This window comes from Enoplosus armatus, chromosome 22 (genome assembly GCF_043641665.1).
Source record: "Enoplosus armatus isolate fEnoArm2 chromosome 22, fEnoArm2.hap1, whole genome shotgun sequence".
Lineage (NCBI taxonomy): Eukaryota > Metazoa > Chordata > Actinopteri > Centrarchiformes > Enoplosidae > Enoplosus > Enoplosus armatus.
The window spans coordinates 10,582,329-10,603,316 of record NC_092201.1 but is presented as its reverse complement, the minus strand read 5'-3'; the positions used below and the strand labels follow the sequence as shown (position 1 = coordinate 10,603,316).

Below are 20,988 nucleotides of genomic sequence, written 5' to 3'. Positions count from 1 at the left end.
GAATGTAGATAATCACAAGATAGCATAATTATCCCATAATTCCATCAGGAATCAAACTCCCTTTTTATTATTCAATCTCTCTCTCTCTCTCTCTCTCTCTCTCTCTCTCTCTCTCTGTAGCTTTTTTTTTAATCTTCAAAACTCCAGCAGCTTGGTTCCATCTCGTCCAATAAAGAATTTGCAGCCTATAATCCATGCCTGAATATGAATGAATGATGCTAATGAAGTATTGCATTACATAAAGCACACATGAAAGAGCAGCTAATTGCATTTGATGGTGGGGGCAATTCAGACAGAATTCTTAAACGAACAGTTAAGTCCTCAGTTTTAAGGCTCCCCCATTTTTTTTTTTTTAAGGGGAGGTAAGATGAAGATTGGGTGCGTGGAATAACATGCATGTGTGTGGATCCTCAATGGACACAACAAAAGAGAGCGAGATGGTTGGTGGATTTCAAATGACCAGCAGAATCACAGGTGCAGGACAGAAACAGAGACATTTGATGAATATGAATTGTCTGTGTTAGCCTATCAGGGCTGGAAATAAGTCCTATTCTTTCATTAGTGAAGCCCACGAACAACCAAAGCCAGATGAATACAAGACACCGGTGCACTGTCTCCAATATGACCCCATTTATTCCCTGAATCACACTTCATTAAATGCTACCTTTTGGCCATGCCATGGATGGATGAGAATCAAAGTAAGCAAGGCTGCAAGTTCTGAATAATAAGATCTCTCTCTCTCTCTCTCTCTCTCTCTCCCCCCCAACCTTGAGTGTGTATTCAGATGAGCGAGAGGTGACAAAGTGCTCACTCCTGCATCCGTTTGACTGTAATCAATTCTATTTTGGAAAAAAAAATGGGATTGCATGCCAGCAAACATGTCACGCTTGTTGCTGTGTGTCTCGTAGGTGAAGAGGCTTGAAAAAGGACAGGAAATTATGTTTTAACATTATAAATATACATGCCCATACGCACACATGAAGGCATTCATTTTGAATTTAGTTTGCATATTTTGAGGTGTTTTCTGCCGTACAGTATGTGAGTGTTTATCGAATTGCCTTTTGAGGAAAACGCAGTTAGTATTTCACAGTTCGGTGTCTGGGTTTGTATAGTAGCAGGATACAGGGAACAATCATATTAAATACTTCACACATCACACACTGTCATGACCTCAACCACTATGAATTAAATGTCGATTTGCACATCACATACTTCTATGACTCAACTACTGGAAGAGAAATGGATTAATATTTGGATTTTAGTGGTCAAAAACGGTAGTTAACAGAAAGGACTACACAAAATTTTAGGAAGATATTTCTGAGAATTAGCTGTATATAATCAATCAGACCTATTGATACAGATGTTGTATGTATGTAGATATATACACTTTCTATAACCCTCCCACTCTCATCCTCATTTTCTTTACTCAGCCTGTATATGCAACCAGCCCTTGTCCCAGCCCATCACTGCAGCAGCTCATTACAGCTAAGTGGGCACATAATTATCGTCAGAAACCCCCCTACATCCACCGGAGTCTCTCAAACTTGACATTTTATCGTATTTATCAACACATGCCACAAATGACCGCTGATACCTTCTCCTCAGCCTCGCTCCTCCATCTCTCAGCGCCTTCGGCCCCCCATTCCCTTCCATCTTTCAAGTCGGTTTTAATTCAAACCCTCGCAACGGATGCATTCCACTTGTAGACTCACAATTAAGGCAATTTGGTTTGAATATGTAACGATGTCATTACCATTCCAACTAAATTAGCGCAGAGACTAAAAGGTCAGTTAGGAATTTTCCAGTCGGTTAGAGCCTCTCACATGAGATTTGGGAAGCAAACGCAAAAGTGGTGGAAAAGCCGGACGATTAGCGAGCACAGTTGGCATTCATGCCAGAGGTGACTAACACTCTCTGGTCCCTAATGTTGAAGGAGTGGAGGAGAGTGAGGAGTGAATGTGAGTGTGTCTGGAGTCACGATAACTGTCCAGGGTTTTTTTCAAGTGTCTTTTCACCTTAATCTGAGAAAGAACATGAACTTCTACTCTTTATATATAAATCTGATTGGATTAGAGGCGATAGATCAACTATAACTGCAATCACTCATCGAGTAATAATGACTTCCAGTTGTGTTGTTGATGATATTTTACGTTCTGTGGTCTCCTAGACTACTCACACTGAAGTAGTGACCCAGGACTTTTGCTGTTGGTGTGAACGAGTCCACATAAATCGTCCAATCCGAGTTTGTAAAGCCTCCTCACGACAAAGGCTTCATATGGGTCGACAACTTCTGGGCTTTGGTATAAAATGGTGGCCACAGGTTTCTAGGGTAACTAAAGGGTTATTTTAGATATAGTTATCTGAACCAATACACTATATATTTGTAGGGACCTCTAGCCCTCTCAGCCATAAGTTCATCTACTAGGGTTATTACACTCTCACTGCACAATCCACTCACTGGCTCAACTTAATATAATGTGATAGCGGCATTTTTGGCTGCCGATATCTATCACAACAGGGTCACAGTAGTAACGCTGCAGTCACGAACTTCATACCGAAGTGGAACATAATGTCGGGAGCAGGGTCGTGGTCCTGGACCTGGGGCGCATAACTCGTGTCGACCAGTTCACACCAACAGCAAACAAGGTTTTACCAGCTCATTGCCTCAGTGTGTAAGGATTATGGGTGGTTGTAGAGTGGGAGATAGAGAAGGAGGGAGGGAGGGAGGGAGCGATAAATAGAGAGATAAAGAGAGATGGGCCGGGATAACACGGAGGCTGATCGTTGGATAATCTTGAACAGCGTGCTCTAATTAGAATTCTTATGATACAATTTGGTGGTTGTAATTAGTGGAGATGGGCTGGCTCCTTTCCACGAGCCTTGTTAGTGGAAACACAGCTGTGTTAGAGAGGAGGAGAGCAGACACTCTGCTCTGTCAGAGGAACCACAAAATAATGCCTTCCTCTCTCTCTCCCTCCCTCTCTCCCTTTCTCTGCTACTTATATCTGTCTCTCCACCCGCGCTCTATATCCCTCCACCTCAGCTCAACTTGGTGTCCAGCGTCACCATGTCCAAGAACTTGCCCTCAGCATCGCCCCCCAACTTACCTCAGACACCCACCACGCCCACAGCACCGATCACACCCATGGCCGCCATGCCCCAGGTGCCATCAGTACTGGGAGGAGCAAACGTCCCCAGTATGGGAGCCATGCGCAGACGCCACTCGGACAAATACTCCATGCCTCTGTCGTCAGGTAGGACCAACTACTCAGCACTGCACGAGACACAAATATGTTCAGACATTTCACTTTGAAGCAATGTGAATCCTAGAAAAAGCAACATAAAGGTGAATTGAGCCTTGACCCTGACACACACATACACACAAACACTGATACATTAAGACATTGGGGTATTAAATGTTAATTTAGTTCTTGGATTCAAATTAAACTCAGAATTTGTTGACTTGAACACATATTTTCCTTTTAAACTGAATTTCTATTCAGATTTAATGACATTATAATGTTAAAATTGCAATTTACATTTGATACCTCAACCCTGAGCACTGCACTATTAATAGTACTCAACCCATAATGGTGTTCCACTACTTTTTTAAAATACACAGACATGCATGTGCACACACACAGTTCATACACTGACATAAACACACACACACACACACACACACACACACACACAACCACAGAGGCTTGTTGGTCTTACCAATGTGTGATGTCTGCTCGGTTTACAAAAGCAAGCCTGTGTTTAATCACTCTATATGTAAATAGACAAGAACTTCCTCTGTGCATAAATATTACATGAATGTTAATTAAGTTCAAATAATGGTGAAAAAATACAATATTTATTACATTAAGACATTCCATGTATTAAGCTTTGCATTTTAAACGGTCTGTCTTTGATGTTTATATTTACTCTCTCTGTGTTTAGTGTGAAGACACATAAATTATTCAACTTCACCCTAACTAACTACACGGATCTCATTTTATGGGATGTATTAGTGTTTAAGATCTCTCGCGAGAGAGATTAATTAAAAATGCATTTTGTTAGACATGGAAAATGCTGATTTGATGTGCCCCTTCTAACCCCCCACCACACCCCACCCTCTCTTTCTCCCCCTCTCCCCTTTCTCTCTCCCCCCTTTTAATTTGATGAAACCTTGAGTAAATTCAATACCTAAAGGAATAAAATTTACCAATTATTTCAGGTGGTGACACAGTATTTATTTTTCCAGAGATCGCCCCAAACTACGAGTTTTATAAGAACGCAGATGTCAGACCGCCATTTACTTATGCAACCCTCATAAGACAGGTGAGTGGGAAATAAATTAACTTTGCCTGATTAGATTAAAATTAATTGCTGCATGAATCATGGCAGCTCTCTCAATCCGTTGGTGTGTGTGTGTGTGTCAGTTACGTGGTCTCGTTAGTAAACCATTATTTGATGTCATCTCATTTCAGGCTATCATGGACTCTGCCGACATGCAGTTAACGCTTAATGAAATCTACAGCTGGTTCACACGCACGTTCGCCTACTTCAGACGCAATGCTGCAACTTGGAAGGTAACCTTGATGAACCCTCACCCCCCACGCAATCCTGCACCTCCACCCCGCTGTGCCCTTTCACTCCTCTTACAGTAAAGACCACTCCTTCCTCTCACTGAAGTCAAAAACAAAACCTCAAGAAAGCTCATATTTACTCAGCCCTGAGCGATTTGTACTCCTCTCCCCTTTCTCTTGAATAGAGCCCATTCTCTCTCTTATTTATTTTTTCCGCCATTCTGCCTTTTCTGTTTGGAAATGACAACCGAAAGAATTATTCTGCCCCAGATATCGTTTTCTAATTTGGTGCAATTAATAGCGGAGGCTTGGCGTGGAGAGGAGAGGGCTCTGACGCACTAATTATACAGCAGCCACTCCATCATCAGCACCTTTTGTTAAGAGAGACACCCCACCTCCTACTCCTGCAACCACCTTCTCTCGCATATCATTGGTTAATTAGGAAGAAAGATGGCTGTTTGCCTGTTAACCAGCTCTCAGCCGTGTGAAGGGGGTAGGCCAGAGATGCATGCACGCAGGAGCTCGCATGTACACACACACAAACACGTAAACTGTGTGTAAGAGAGGGGTTAAGGGTGTGTTCATGTGGAACTAAAGCAGGCAGGAAAGTGAGAATTGGCTTGTCATGGAGGGAGCACTCTTTATTTACCCACACAAAAGGGCCCATTTGTATATCTGTCCCGACAACTTTATTGTCCTGTCTCCTTCCACAAAGATGGTAAAAAATGTCTTTCTGCAGCACATGTTTTAACCAGAAGTGTGTCTGCCTGCTGATAAAGAAAGCCTCGCAGAGCGTCGGTGTCGTCAGTGTTTTTATCCCGTGGCCCCTGCGCGTCATTCGTTAGCCGCCTTTAGCCTTTGTGGCTGCACGGAGGACTGGAGGGAAAACTCAACCAGCCGCTCATCAGCATGCAAGGCATGGCGCAGCACTAGATTTAGCAAAGTGAATTAATTTGGATTTGGGATGCAAATGAGCACATGGGCGTGTGATCACCAATTCAGGAGGGCATGCAAAAAAGATCGGTGCCCTTTTCCAGTTTGTTAGGTACAGTACGAGCGACGTTTTGCTGTGTAATAATGTTATGACAACATCTGTTCTCAGACATTTTCTGGCATTCTCAGCACAAGACAACAACGTGCATATGTACCTTTTTTTTTATTTCTTACTTGGCTTCATGAAAAAAGTTCCTTTGTTCCTGTGGTACAATGGCAACTATATCACAATGACATAAGAAATATCTCGTCTCCCACCCCGCACAATAACCAAGGTGATCTATTTACATCTACAGCTCCACAATTCCCTTTGTACGTATTAGTGGGATGATCAGCGATGGGCTTGTCATTTGATTAACGAGAGAATTTGTTTTTAAAAAAAAAAAAGAAGAAAAGAAAGAAATGAAAGGTAGTTTAATATCTCAGCTCGGTCTCATCAGCTCAAAAGAGGGATCTAAGCCCCCCCCCCCCCCCCACCCCCCACCCCAGCCCACTTTCTTCTCTCTCTCTTTTTCACTCACCCAGAAGCTTATTAGTTCTAACTATATAGCATGCATAATAAAACTGCTCATTTGCTCATTAATATTAAAATTATCATATTCAGAGCCATGGGCATTAAGATCAATCAAATCCTGGGATTTTCAGGTCAGATGCGAGATCTGCTTATGAGTTTTTTTTTTCTTCTTTTTTTTCTGAATCCCTTTTTCTTGGAGAAAGAGCGGTACACACCAAGCTGAAGGAGATGATAAATATGAGAGGCAGGGATATTAAAGCCAAGGTTATTATTTGTAGAGTCTGATGCATGTTTTAATTATGGTCCTATGGTCATCTTAATATAAGAGAGCTTTTTTTTCTATAGGTTTTCCTTATTTTGTAATTAATGAAAACGCCTCACTGGTTTACTGACAGATATATCCTGTTTTAATTTAAATTGCTTTGATAATACATGTGAGTGTGAGAGATAATTGTGTCATGTAAGCATGTATTCAACGCCAGATGTGACACCACATGGAGAATATTTGGACATATAGATGTCAGATACAGTTCACCTTAATCCTCCTTGTTCATGCCTGCACACACACTCTCTCAAACACACACACACACACTGACACAAGGGCCTCCTGATGACTGTCTTTTTTCTTGCAATACTGTCATCTTTAAAGCGATGTGTCCATTAAGAGAAATGCTTTTCTGGAGCAGAAAGGGTTACTGACATCACCATTATCAAGGCCGGCATTACCACTTCTGTCACCACCATAAGCCATTCGCTATGCTGATTACCTCCTTTTAGCCTACTTACTCTGATTGATATGTACTGTGTGCAGGACTTGTAAGAGCATTCGCTCTCACTCAATTTTTACTAATTAAATCAATGGTGCGTGAATGTTAAGAATTTCTTCAAAATGCAAGAAAAATCAATTTCCGAGCCTTCGTCTTTTTTTTTTTCTTAATGGTTAATGAATGAATATGATTCGCTTTTACCTCATCCCTCTCTGACCTGTGTGTCATGTCTCTGCAGAACGCCGTTCGCCACAACCTCAGTCTGCACAAGTGCTTTGTGCGCGTGGAGAACGTGAAGGGGGCGGTGTGGACGGTAGATGAGATGGAGTACCAGAAACGCAGGTCACAGAAGATCACAGGGTACGAATTCTGTCACCTCTCCTTAGATCTAGATCTGAAGGTCAATGACATCTAGAGGATCATAGAAAACCAAATTCTGCACTCCTTTGAAACACACCTCTGCCTGTCTATCTCTTTCTGTCCATTTCTTTCTCTTTGTTTATATATACTGCATAGTCTCCCTGCTATGCAATTAGTTCCTTAGATTTGATATATTTTCTATTTAAATAGATACTATTATTACATCCACAGCAAGTTACAGTGTGAACTAATTAATTTTTTGTTTGTTTGTTTCCTTACAATGTATCCAGAAGCCCATCACTTGTCAAGAACCTGCCCTCCAGTCTTGGCTATGGAACTGCACTAAACGCCAGCTTACAGGTACGGACCAAAAGCCTCCAAGAACCTCTGACTCACCGGCTGCCTGTGTATTTGACTGACAGGCAGGGCTATTGCCTGACTGATTGACCAATTGAGTGACTGAATGAGTGTGCTTGCTGTGAACAATAGGGCTCCACATTAGTACTCACACTCATAAGAGCAAGTCTTTTTTCTCTAACTCGAGTTTCTTTCTATGCTTGTGTGTTTCTGTATCTCTTCTCTCACACCCTCCTCTCTCTCCTTCCCTCTCCTTCTTCCAACCCTTTCCCATACGCCGTCAGACTCAGAAGGCCACCCTGTGGTCGAATCAGGAAGCAACTCTCCCTCCTTCTTTCCCTTCTTTTTCCCCTTCTTTCAGCGGTGGCAGCCACCCTAGATTGATAGCGGCATGTGCAAATGCAAGGGCATGTGCATTAATATTTATCTAAGCTGTCATAAATGATTTGGCTTCATAGTGTACGCCGGCGAGGTGCTCATGGCAAAAACTTTAAAAATTTAATCACTGTATATAACTTTAATGCGCAGCAGGCGAAAGTGTCAGGAGTTTTTTATTATTTTGAGGTGAAGTTTTTGGGGGACTATTTTAATAGCCACACCACACAAGGGTATGTGAATGGCAGCTGGGGGGGAGGTAGTTGTCAGCAAGGTGTCACAGGGGGAAAAATAGCCTGCAACAGAATAAAAAACTTAACTGTGTTTTAATAATTACTATGTTAAATCTTATCATTCTCTCACCTGCCACTTTTTCCTCTCATATCACTCTTTATGCTTCCCCTCCCTTCCTCCATACACCTTACCTGCCTCCCCTCCCTCCCTTCCTCCATACACCTTACCTGCCTCCCCTCCCTCCCTCCCTCTGTACACCTTACCTGCCTCCCATCCCTCCCTCCCTCTGATCACCTTACCTGCCTCCCGTCCCTCCCTCCCTCTGTACACCTTACCTGCCTCCCGTCCCTCCCTCCCTCTGTACACCTTACCTGCCTCCCCTCCCTCCCTCCCTCTGTACACCTGCATCTTCCTTCATGTCTTATGTAATGCTCACCACTCCCTACCTGCCTCTCACCGACCACCTTCCTTCAAACTCTAATCCTAAATATTCCTTCTCCTTTCCCCTCCCTCCTGCAGGCTGCCTTGGCAGAGACCTCCCTGCCTTTGCTGGGGACCCCCGGCCTCTTGACCAGCGGCTCCACGGTTTCGATGGGAGGCAGCTGCCACGGCCTCCTGGGCGGAGACCCGTCCGGCCTGATGGGCGGAAGCCCACCTGGACTTTTGGGCGGGAGTCCGCCGGGACTGCTGGGCGGCAGCCCCCCAGGTACGCTGAGCGGCAGCCCCCCCATCCTGATGCAGTCCGCCCATGAGCTCAACGAGCTCAATGGCTCATTCGACCACCTGGACACCAACGGACACAGCAGCCCTGGATACTCCCCACCAGTACACATGTGAGTTCCCTCAGATGGAGGAATTAGTCCTGTAACTGATACTGCATCCATGTGTGTACAACAAGTAGGGCTTATTATTCACAAAAAAAAGAATCCATTGGTGTTCATTTTAATTATTTAAAAAAATCAGTAATATAGAGAGTCAGTTGATAATAGAAATGTAAAAATACCATTTGCAGCTGCATTATTATTATTATTATTAGTAGTAGTAGTAGTAGTAGAAGTAGTAGTATGCATTATTATAAAGGGGGTCTAAATTTTTCTCTTTACTTTGTATTACCAGTATCATTGTCTGAGTTGTCCTCATTTAAGTGTAGTAAACAGTGTGTTCTTTCTGCAAGAAACACAATTTTCAGACACATGGGCACATGAAATGTGGTTGCTTTTCTTTAAAACCGATCCACTTCTTGAGCATTTGATTATTTGTGAATATTATTAAAAATCTAAAATCTGCCTTGCTTATACACCTGAATGTTATTAAAACTGGCCAGTGGTTAGAAAAGCTACCTTTAACACAAACTTCACAGACTCTAAACCCAAAACAGCCATCAAACAGTCCACTGACACCGAACAAAGTGAACTCATTATCCTTTAACCCAGAATCCCTTCCCGCTCACTCACCGCAGTATTTGAGAGATAATTGTGTCACACGCAGACTCACACACCTCACATTTTTATGAGTACATATCTGAGAATGCAAGCACATGTTACCCCCCCCCCCCCCCACTCCTACACTGAAGTCCCTCGCTGTCCTTTTGCCCTTTGTTAGTTTAATTGCCTGATATTTAACCCACAGTACCGGTATGTTCTTCAGTTTGCCATGACCCGAGGGCAAGGTTCAATTTCCAGCATGTATATGTATCATAAGCAGACTTCTTCTTCCTGTCTGCTGTGCTAATTTCAATGGCAGTGTGCTTCTACCTGAGGTGAGCCTGACGATTTTGGATAACAGTTAGTTTAAAGTCTATAAATAGGCTCTATTACACATTCCTCTTTAATTACACCACTGTCTGCATTATAGGGGTTTAGCCGCTATATTTTATGCAAGGCTGTTCCTATTAATATTGAGCAAGTGTAGCATTAATTACTTTAAAAAAAAAAAATCTCTCACCCTCTCCCATCTCTGTCTTTAATGGAGCTGAGAGAGAAAGAAAGTGTTTTTAAAAAATTGATGTGCGAGTTTCAGGAATGTCTGAAACAACCTGAACCAGTGACGTCACACAGGTTTGCGTGAGCCCTCGCTGTGGTGAGGGTAGCATGCAGGGAAACACACACACACACACACACACACACACACACACACACACAGAAACTGCACATCAATGATTCTCATCCACTGTCCATCAAAGCTCATGTTGCAAAGTCAGCCGACATAAGCTTCCCACTTCTGTAATGGATAAAGGATGCACTCAGGCTGCATGCCTCTCTCCGAGTGTGAGAACAGAAGAGAGTTTGGTTAGCCCTACCAGACGTCTATACATTAATCTATTTGGACGTGTTTACCTCTCTCTGAAATGGGGTGTTAAGTGGAGCAAATCTGCCCAGCTCTAGACAGAATCCCAGTGTTACCACTCCCCCAGCTCATTTAACTTTTAGTAACTGGACAGCATTGACTTTCTCTTTTCCTGCTTGCTTTCTCTTCTCTCTGGCTGCGCCGCCTTGACACCGACATGAGTGGCTATGGAGGATGAGATGCATTCATCCATCCCTCTCCTCCCTCCCTCCATCCCCGTCTGCCTTTTACACAGCCACGACAACCTCAAAATGGAAGAAATGTGTTTTTCATGACTGGCTTTTCCAGGATGTTGTTTAAATAATGGAGTGGCGTGTAGCACTAAACTAAATAGTACATCACCTTGAAGGCCTTTCTCAGGAGAGGACTCCTCAGCACGGCCCAGTCAATCCAACAATTAGACAAACCTCTCCTTCCCCTCAAAGTCTAAAGGTTAATGCTATCTGCTTAACCACAAACCAGATCGCCCCAGGCCATGCTGGTGTGTGTGTGTGTGTGTGTGTGTGCGTGCATGTGTGTGTGCATGTGCAATACGTTCATGTACACCCTAAGGGGTATTCTTAAAAGAAGTAGTACTTTATACCAGGAAAGACTAAAGCGCTACAACGTGAGCAAATCAGCAACTACACACAAAATGAGAATGAGTGGAAAAAGCATGTAATCATGTACTCGAGTAAAAGCAAATAAAACCTGTTTAATATCTCTTTATTTTATCTTGTGCTGTCACCTCTAATTGTTTGGTGACCACCCCTCTTTGGTGTTAGTTAATGAATCATAGTGAGATGTTATGAATGTCTTTGATTGCCCCCCCAAGTCCTCACCCCTGCCTTCGCCTCCATTCTCCTGCCCCCACCGCTCTCGTCCTCCCCCCTCCTCACCACACCACCTCTCCCGTCCCCCAACCTGCCATTAGGCCCGTGGACTAATGACCTTATTTGCATCCCTGACATACCTCTGCATGATTGCTGGCGCTAATCTCCGATTGATGTGAGAGCAGGCATCTCGAGAGCACGCACACATACGCGCAGAGCGCCACGTATTTATTACACCGCAAAGTCCAGCGTTTACTCCTGAGTGACTCAATAATGGCAGCTAGCCATTAAGTGCTAAATGGTTCATCCACATTTTAATAAAGTGTCAGGAAGCTCAGGCCTGTGAATATGGCCCTGCATATTTTTCTGCAAAGCCACACAAACACCTAACATCACGCATTCAGCCGTATCAGTTGATCACTGTGATGCATTCAAGTACAGGCCAATTATGATTTTTAAGTAACGGTGATTTAAAGATGATCAGGAAGTTTTGCGCTTCACAAAATGAGGCATGCAGTCTTGTTTTATTAACGTATTTGTCAACAACTCCTTCTGTGGGCTCCCGTAAGTGGAAGCTGGTGTATAAACAGATAATAAGGTGTAATGATATAAAATATGTCTTCATAGGAGAAGTATATACAAATACTGTACATTAATGAACACGAAAACATGTCCTTTTAGTTGGTACAGCTACATTATAGTGTGTTTGTATGCTGCTCATAAATGCTAAATAGAGGAACTTAAAGTGTTAGCTGGTACCTTTTATCCTCAATCATTTTAGGCATAAGAAAGTAGCAAAGATATCAATACACAAATGTTAACAATTATTTTCATTATGGATTCATTTGTCGGGGTTTTTTTCTGTCAAATGTTTTAACATTTAGTCTGTAAAATGTCAAAAAATAGGGAAACATATCTCTGTGAGCCCAAATTGAGGTCTTAAAGTTGTCCAAAGCGCAAATATTTTCAATTTGCAATCATAAAATGTAGCTAATCCCCACATTTTAAAAGCTGCAGACAGAGTATGTCTGATATTTTTGCTTCATCAATGATTAACTATCAAAGCTGTTAATTTTCTGTTAATCAGCGAGCTTATTTAACAACCAGTCATTTCATAACTAGTTAGATTCTCTAAACAAATCTCAGACCTCTTAGCACCTACAAAGATTTCATGAACAATATGGAATATGTTTTTCTGTTTCTGTAACCTCTGGCCGAGGTGTTTGTCTTCTGCCACTCGCTGCCTGAAACCGAACTATTCATCGCTCCGCTCGCATTCTGCTAAGATCAGCCTCCTCTCTTCATCCCACCACATCAGAATATCAATTTACAGTATTTGGCTCTGAATATTAAAGTCATCTGTACCTTTTCAAATTCAAACCCCCCCCCCCCCCCCCCACCCTTCCACTGATGAAGGCAGCCCAGGAGAGGGAGGCTATGAGATGAGTCCTAACGTACTACCACTTGATAAGTCTCCCTCTCTCTCCCCACTCTCAAAGTCTAGGGGGATTTTCTGATGCATCTGATGTGTCAGAAATAATTAGGTTTTGTCAGATTTATCATCGTGGCACAAACCCCTCTCCCCGACTAGGGCCCCGGATCATGTTATGCCTTGTTTGTGTGTGACAGCATTATTATTCTTGTTAGTCGCCCAACACTTTTTTTCTTTCCGCCCACTCCTCTGTTGTTCTGAAGGGAGAGGCGTCCTGCTCACAGCGCCGCTGCTGCTTCCTGCCTGCCGCTTATTGACAGTGGCTAAAGATATTCATCCATTTAGAGTTAAAAACATGTATCATGGTGTCCGAGCGAACTGCCGGGGCTGAAGTTGATTAATGGCAGAACCTAGCTGCCGGTTTTTCCTCTTGAGGAGCGACATGCACAGCCCCTGCATATTAACGAGTGGCTGCGCTTTCTATTAACTAGATAAAAAAGCCTCTCCTCTGCCTTTGCTCCAGGGGGCTCAGGGATGAGAAATTCTCCATTATTTATCATGTGGCCTGTTTTTTTCCCCTTTTTCCTTTTTCATGTATTTCAACCTGGTGTCATCAGTAAACTTTTAAATGCCAAACATGTCTGGAACATCACAGCTTATCGGCCTTACAGGGGCCATGTTTTTCATGCAATTTTCATGCGCTTACTTACAGTAGACGTGAGGCATCATGTCGAATTAGCGTCTCGCAAACAACATGGTTGTTACTTTCACTAGATAATGCATGTAATGGCTGTTATGTGCCTGTTTTTTTGATGCAACAAAATATTTATCTGTTAGCTGAATACCACATTGTGCAGTAAAGGGAACTAACTTTTTCTTTCTTTTACATATTAATCTATAGTAGTAATTAGCATTGCTTTATTTTCTTACCGTCGTTCCATTCTCAGGTATTTTCCGTTGACACTGAAATGTAAAATTGCGGGAGTTCTTGGTCAAACAAGTGCTATCGGCTGCAGGACTTTGTCATAAAACCCATAAAAATCTAACATTTATCGCCAATGTGATTGTGTCACAGGCCACCCGTTCACGTGAAGGAGGAGCCACTTAACATGGATGACGACGACTGTCCGATGTCACTGGTGACGACAGCCAATCACAGTCCAGAGCTGGACGATGACCGGGAGCTGGAGGAAGGGAACTTATCAGAAGACCTGGAGTGACAAGGATACAGTTTTTGGTCGACGTATCACTTCACTCAGCTGCACTGTTTCTCTCACACAGACCTCCTGCAAGACTAGAAACCACTCCACAGTCCAAGCAACCACAGCTGACTCTCTCTTTGTCTCTCTCACCACTGGGACTATTTATTGAGCATGCATCCGGATGGAGACCAGTCCAAAGGAACTCTTTGTTGCAGCCCTTTGGGATCCCCTAACATGACAGGCATGAGATGTCTGATTTAAAAAAAAAAAAAAAAAAAAAACTCTTTGAGACCTATTTCATTAGAGATGGCGTGGCCACATACAGTACAAGGATGATGGACTCATGGATGGGGGAAAAAACATGAAACAAATGAGCAAATCATGTTCCGTTGAAAGCTAGCGGCCTCATATACTGCCAAAAAGGAAGACGTTTTATGTTTGTGAATAATCCAACCCCCAGTAGTTGTTAATGTCTAGAGACAATTGCTGGTTCAATTCAAGTTGTTGCTCTGTTATCATTTGCACAGGAGTAGTCTCAGAAATTTGTGTCACTGCCTGTATGTTGCTACTATTATGAAAACCAGTATATTATTTTTAGCTCTTTTTTTTTTTCTTTACCATCGTTAATTTCCAAATATGATTTTTAGACACCACCAACTGTAAATGCCATTCCCTGAATCACACCAGTAACGGAACCGCGGTACCAAAACTGTTGTTGCAGCTGTCCAGAAAAAAAAAGAGAAAAAAAAAAGAAAAAAAAGTTGGCTTCCAGTCTATTATCTGTTTGTGATTAAAAGTAAAAAAAAAAAACTGGAAATTCAGATGGGGAAAAATAATAGTTTGTGTAAAGCACCATTTACAAAACAAATGCATTTCTGCATAATTTTCTTCATGCTGTTCTCCTTACCTCCTCGTTCTAAAGCTTTGTCTACCTGCAAACAGTCACAGGCAACAGCTAGAAACCAAAGCCAACACTAGCAATGGCCAATAGCTTATAGACAGAAGCCGCCAAACTCCTCTTGGTCCGTCTTCTGTGACTTTAAACTAGTACAAAGAGAAGCTTTTGTTCCGCAAACTACCTTCGAATAACCTCTGGGATTGTTTCATTTAGCCCTATACAAAGATGATCACGAGTAAGAAGAGAGGGGAAATAATGCTGATTTTGATGTGTAATTTGATAACTCATAGAGCGTCCACTTAGGAGATTTCCTGCCAGACGTACTGTAGGTAAAAGGTGATGTGATATTTGAACTGCAGGCATTTTTTTTGTGCTGGTGATTTGACTGGTAGAGAGCAGCTAACTGTAAAAGTGGATTATGACCAAAACAAAAACATTTGTGTATTCAATGGAAGTGCAGAAACATTGTGTTGTTGTGACGTTTCTTTAATTTAGTTTTTTTACTCTCTGTTATGCATTACACATCAGAAGTCATTGTTTTCTTTTATTTTTCATTGTTTCTAACCTGGTGAATATGTAATGTTCTAAGTGGGACTGTCAAAATAATGTCACGTCTTATTTCCATGGCGGTTTTGTTCCGAGCCGCGTCGAAACCGAAACTGAAAACATCGCTAACCAAACATGAAAAATATCTAGTGAAGCCAAATAAGTCATAATTTCAAGTTGATATGAAATGATGTGGCTTGGTTACCATGTAAAAGCAAATAATAATAGCCATTGCAGAAGAGGATATCTAAGGTGAAAGTTAACCTTTTCTAGGTGATATTTGCTTTAACTTGACATCAAATACTCGTTGTGTGGTTCATAGCTTCTAAACTATATGGATACACCTGGTGTTCGCACTGATGTACTCTGTGTAGGTAGCCAGCTTTTTATAACACACTTGGTATTTATAGAGACTAAAGAGAAGTAGTTATCGTGGAGACTTCGTCCCATCATTTCCCTCGCAGCTAATGTCATCTAGAAAAGTGTTGTTGCTTTAATGGTCATTTCTGTTTTCAGTAAACCAAAGTTACACAAAATTCTGCCTCCTCTTGTATGGGATAAAGAAATGCTAAAATAACCACACACACCCTATCAGAGACTAGCATACGAACACACACACACACACACACAGACCCCCGTGCTTTTGGTCTGCCAACTTTCTTGTTTCGGTTAACTCTCCAGCTGCAGAGAATGCACGCTGTCAAAGAACCGACGAGTGGCTTCGTATTGTGCTGTAACGAGCAACGTGTCTGCCTGCTTTGACCAAAAGAGTGGAAACACTGCGCATATGTTGTTTTCAAGCGTTGTGCCAAGCCGAGGAATTGGCTGTAAGAGCTTAACACGCAGACACGTGCAGTGCTATACAAACACACACACATACACACACACAGGCGCCAGTTCCACGTCAAGAGGGTACTGGGCCCAGGAACAAAGCTTATCCCTTCAATACTTAGCTGGAGTCAGCAAAACGACTTGAAGACGACGTTCTTAATAATCTTATCACACCAAATAAAAAGGACGCTGCGTCTTTCAAAAGAAAGAAAAAAAAAAAGGGTTCTCCCACTTACCCAAAAAGGCTTTCTAAAAGCTTCTACCTCTGCACAACAAATTCAGAACAATTATGACAGATTGCACGAGTTATTAGAATGCCACAAGAGCTGTTACACTTTACTACGCTTGTCTCATAGGACGTGGCTCAAACCAACGTTTACATTCCCTGCGTCAAGATATGGAAGATTTGCATTGTAATAGGTTGTCCTCAAACATTTGTAGAATGATAATGTATAGATTACCTGTAAGGGAATATTGTGTTTTAAAAATGCATGTCTAAAAATCATTTGGTGGACTGGAAACAAGAACCAATAAAAAGAATATAATAAAAATCCTCGGGACGATGGCCTAAATGTACGTACAATGCATAGGAGTGCATTACCTCAGATATACTGTTTTGGGAGGGATAAAACCTGTCAGCCACAGAATGCATATTACCTGTAGATTTGCATGGGTTTTGTATAAATTAAGTAAAAAAATGTCTAAAATAGTTGCTTGCACATAATACCAGAAAGACCTCCAGAACTGCGATCTGCTCCTCCACTAGATTTTAGGATTGTCTGGATTTTCTGGGTTGATTTTGTCTGTATTTTGATAACTGTGCATACTTATGTAAAAAAATGTTGGTGGACCCATAAATTTACCAGACTTTTTTCTAAGAGGAAAAAAAAATCTCAGTGTTTCTTTTCTGACTTACCTGAATTTTTACTGTTTCTCTCTCATTGCTCGCTAAGAATAGCAAACCTGCTTTTTCTGCATCTGCTTTGCGTAGCTGTAAGGCTTAACCTAATGTGTGTATTTATTGCTTGTACCTCTGTGCATACTTTATGAAGCATTATGTCTGGCAGTTGAGTCATGTATCCTTTCTACTGCTATCCTTCTCTAATAATTGGGAATATGATCCCCCTATGTATACAGTAAATTGGGACTGTAGCAAACATATGTTTATGTAATTGGTGAAAACTTTTTTTTGTTTCATTTCCTTTTGATCGAGATTCAACTACTTTTTTTGATACTTTTCATTACTGTGTACTGTGTCCATACGTTAAAGGTTCTCTGACATTAGAAGGTCATGGTTGAGAATTGTAACAGACGTTATTATTTTCTGTATTCATGGCATTTCACTGCTGAATAAAATAAAGGACCAAAACTTGGAATTTGAAAAGCAACTGTCTACCTCCAGCGTCAGAGTTTTTTTCCCCCCTCCACGGTTACACATATATCTTTTATTCTACAAAGGCACAGCCATGAAAATCTAGCTGGCATTACACTTTTAACGTTTCAGGAGCTGCTACTTCAGAGATATGAAGGAAGGGGTTGGAAAAAAACAATTAAAGTTTAATGTATGTGTTACAAGGCTTTGTTCCAGCTTGCAGCACCTAGAGTCTTGTTTAGAAGAGCGGGACAAGGCACTGTATTGCCCACCCCTCTGGAACTGTAATGGGTTTAGCCTTTGTATGATTCAAGCCCACTGCTTTCATGTACCACAAGCATGTCCCAGTATACACGGAAGTACTGCTGTGTTTGAAAGGCTTTTGTAAGAAGTGACTTACCCAGCTAGGATTCATTTCTGGGCTACATACTGCAAAAGTGGTTTTGGCACAAACCACATTATTAAGTCTGTTGTCATGCCCATGTAAAAAAAATATATATATCTGCCTTATTACCATCAAGGTTCTGCATCATAGAGAGAAAACAAAGATGTGAAATTTCATCATTTTCCATCCATCTTCAAGACGGCAGTTTCCTCTTGACACTTCAAAAGGAAACAAAAAAACACGCCTTTTAGCCTTTCGACTGATGGATGTTGACTGGTAAAACGCTATGACAGGCCATGTGGCTAAATCAACTCCAGCAGGCCTACCACACCTTGTCGGTCATGGAGCAGCCCCACACTGACACCCTCATTGAGATTCAAACTGAATCTACCATGACCAATAGGTTGCCCATTAGCTCGTCTGTATGCCGAGAGCCTTCTACACGTTCCAAAGGGTGCTCAGGGACATCGTGGGACTCTTTGAATCATGTCCGCTGGTCATTTAATCGTAACACTGATGCATGTTCTTTTTCCTTACCATATGATGTCCCATGAGAGGTCAGAAAACAACAGCATTTTTCATAAAGGCACGCAGACAAGCTTCTCTTCCACCCCCCCCAATGACAGTCCCAGGCATCAGCCATGGCAGGCTCCTGTTATCTCCTCAGCAATGGCGTTCCAGAGCATTAGCTAGCTCGCAAGGCGCTCGTCTTCTGTGCTATTTATGCACTTGGAAGTGTTTGTGAATTCAAGTGAGGGATCGCATACGGAGTGCAACAAGGGCCGCTGTGTACTACACAACATCAGAGGGAGCTCCGACATTAAAGTGTGAGAGCGCCTGCTATAGACCCTTCTTTCAAAGGCCATGAAATAATAATGGGTTGTGGTTAGAGAGGTATCCGTGAGTCACACTGGCTGCTTTTCATAAAGTGGAGTTATTTACAGTACGATGAATAAAAGAAAGGGTAGCTGGTGGTGCAAGCCTTTTCCACATGAGCGATGGGGGGAAAAAGAAGTCCCTCTAATATACAGTGCAATGCAGTACACTACATGACAGGCTGGGAAACAGAGGATGCACTGGAATTGGAGTTAATTTGTGAAAAAGTGAGCGTTCCGAAAGCTTTAAAGCAATAGTTCAACATTTTGGGAAATGTGCTTATTTACTTTCTTGTTGAGAGTCAGATGAGAAGATTGATAAGGAGACTTAAGCTTAGCTTAGCATAAAGACTGGATACAGGGGGAAACAGCTAGCCTGACTCTGTCCGAAGGTAACAAAATCCATCCACCAGCACCACAAAAGGTCAGTAATTAACACATTACATCTTTTTTGTTAAACCTGTATAAAAACAGAAGAGTTAAGAGGGTTTGGGAGGGGGGGGGTTAAGTGCTGTGTTGTGCGCTTTGATGTCCTTTTTACGCAGTTTTTTACACGGAGCAGACAACTTTGATATAACCTGTTAATTTGTTAGAATTAGAGCTGCTGGTAGGCACATTGTTATCTTTGGACGGACCGTGGCTCGCTGTTTCCCACTGTTTCAAGTCTTTATGCTAAGTTATGCTACCTGGCTGCTGGTTTTAGCTTCATATTTACCTTACAGACACAAGAGTGGAGAGTGGTATCAATCTTCTCGTCTAACTCTCAGGATAAAGCGCAAATAAGCAGAGCAAACTATTCCTTGAAGTTCTTTGACATAGAATAGATTTCAGTGGGAAGCAGTAAGAAGCCACATGGCTTACATTCTGCCCTCCTGAATTAGACAGTGCATCTTTGCATCATTCATTTCATCTCCAACACTGACCAATTAGGTCAATTTATGAACCGTCCCCTTGCGGGATTGGGTGGTAAATATCTCACAGTCCCACAGTTTATTGATTAAGAGTGTCGACTCTCTCTCTCCCTCTCTGTCTCTTTCTTTCTCTCTCCACCCCTTCTGACCTGACGATGCGTGTCGGCTCCCTAGAAGACCCTCGCCCTCGGGCTGCAAAATTGCCTGCTAAATAGTCCGAGGCAATGGCAACGCTAATTGAGATCATCATTATTATAATTGCGAGCCCTGAAAAGCACGTCTTAAATAATTTGCATTGCTCTCAAGTTGATATTGGACGCAGTGCAAAAATAATTGCATAGCTCGGAGGCATGATGCTCGGTTCGGTGGTGGGCGAGGGGACTCTTGAGCCTGTTCCCCCACCCCACCTAGCTCCCAGTAACCGTCCAGCCGGTGCAGAGTTGGGTGTCACAAGGCGTTGTGCTCCATGTCAGATGCCATCAGAGCAGTCACGTGTTTGTCTCACCAGCAGCGGTGGAGTTTTTAGTACATTTTTTTGATTTAGGTAAGTCATGCTTTGGCCCACTTATGTAAAAACAACCCTTGTTGAGTCCTCGCAGTCAGCACATTTTCACTCAAATCAGAAGACACTACTTTCAAACTAAAATTCCAGGGGGATCAGACTTCTTTAATGCTTGCTCCAGTGTTGTGTTTTCCACTGGTCGCTGGGTTTTAATGTAAAACAGAGTCCAAACTCACCTGCCCCATCGCCACACGTCTGATTTTTCCACTCTGTTGAAGGAGCTGCTGAGATAGACAAAAAACAAAACTGTGTGACCTCGATACATAAAACTTCACTCATCATTACATCAGAGGGACCTGACATAGAGGTACTTTTCACTTTGTGTGGATGTGATGTGCAAGGCCCCGGTGTAATGTATGCAAGAGAAATGCCTATTTCTCCAACTGAAACAAGGGATTAACCCAACAAAATGGTGAGAAACTGCTGATATTCATGAATTCTTGCCTGTGGCATTATCTACCACATACACACACATCCTACCAGGTTCTCTCCCCCCCGTCTCACACACACACACAAGCACAGAGAGACTTGACAATAGCCCTAATGAATATGATATGATAACATGATACAGCTCATTATTTGTTTTCTTTATGCTTTGACAACAACAACAACGCTCCCAGGCTGCTTTTGCCTGTGAAAATG

At 42.3% G+C, this 20,988-nt stretch overlaps 1 protein-coding gene across 1 annotated transcript in view; it reads left to right on the top strand.

Annotated features, from left to right (window-relative positions):
* Positions 1–13,984, top strand: part of foxp2 (forkhead box P2) — a 57,999-nt gene extending 44,015 nt beyond the window's left edge. The window contains exons 10-17 of the mRNA XM_070928620.1: positions 3,044–3,254; positions 4,250–4,326; positions 4,476–4,577; positions 7,087–7,208; positions 7,499–7,568; positions 8,694–8,748; positions 8,800–9,007; positions 13,840–13,984. Coding sequence (XP_070784721.1) covers positions 3,044–3,254; positions 4,250–4,326; positions 4,476–4,577; positions 7,087–7,208; positions 7,499–7,568; positions 8,694–8,748; positions 8,800–9,007; positions 13,840–13,984 — 990 coding nt within the window. The remainder of the gene's footprint in view (positions 1–3,043; positions 3,255–4,249; positions 4,327–4,475; positions 4,578–7,086; positions 7,209–7,498; positions 7,569–8,693; positions 8,749–8,799; positions 9,008–13,839) is intronic.
* The last annotated feature ends 7,004 nt before the right edge of the window (positions 13,985–20,988 follow it).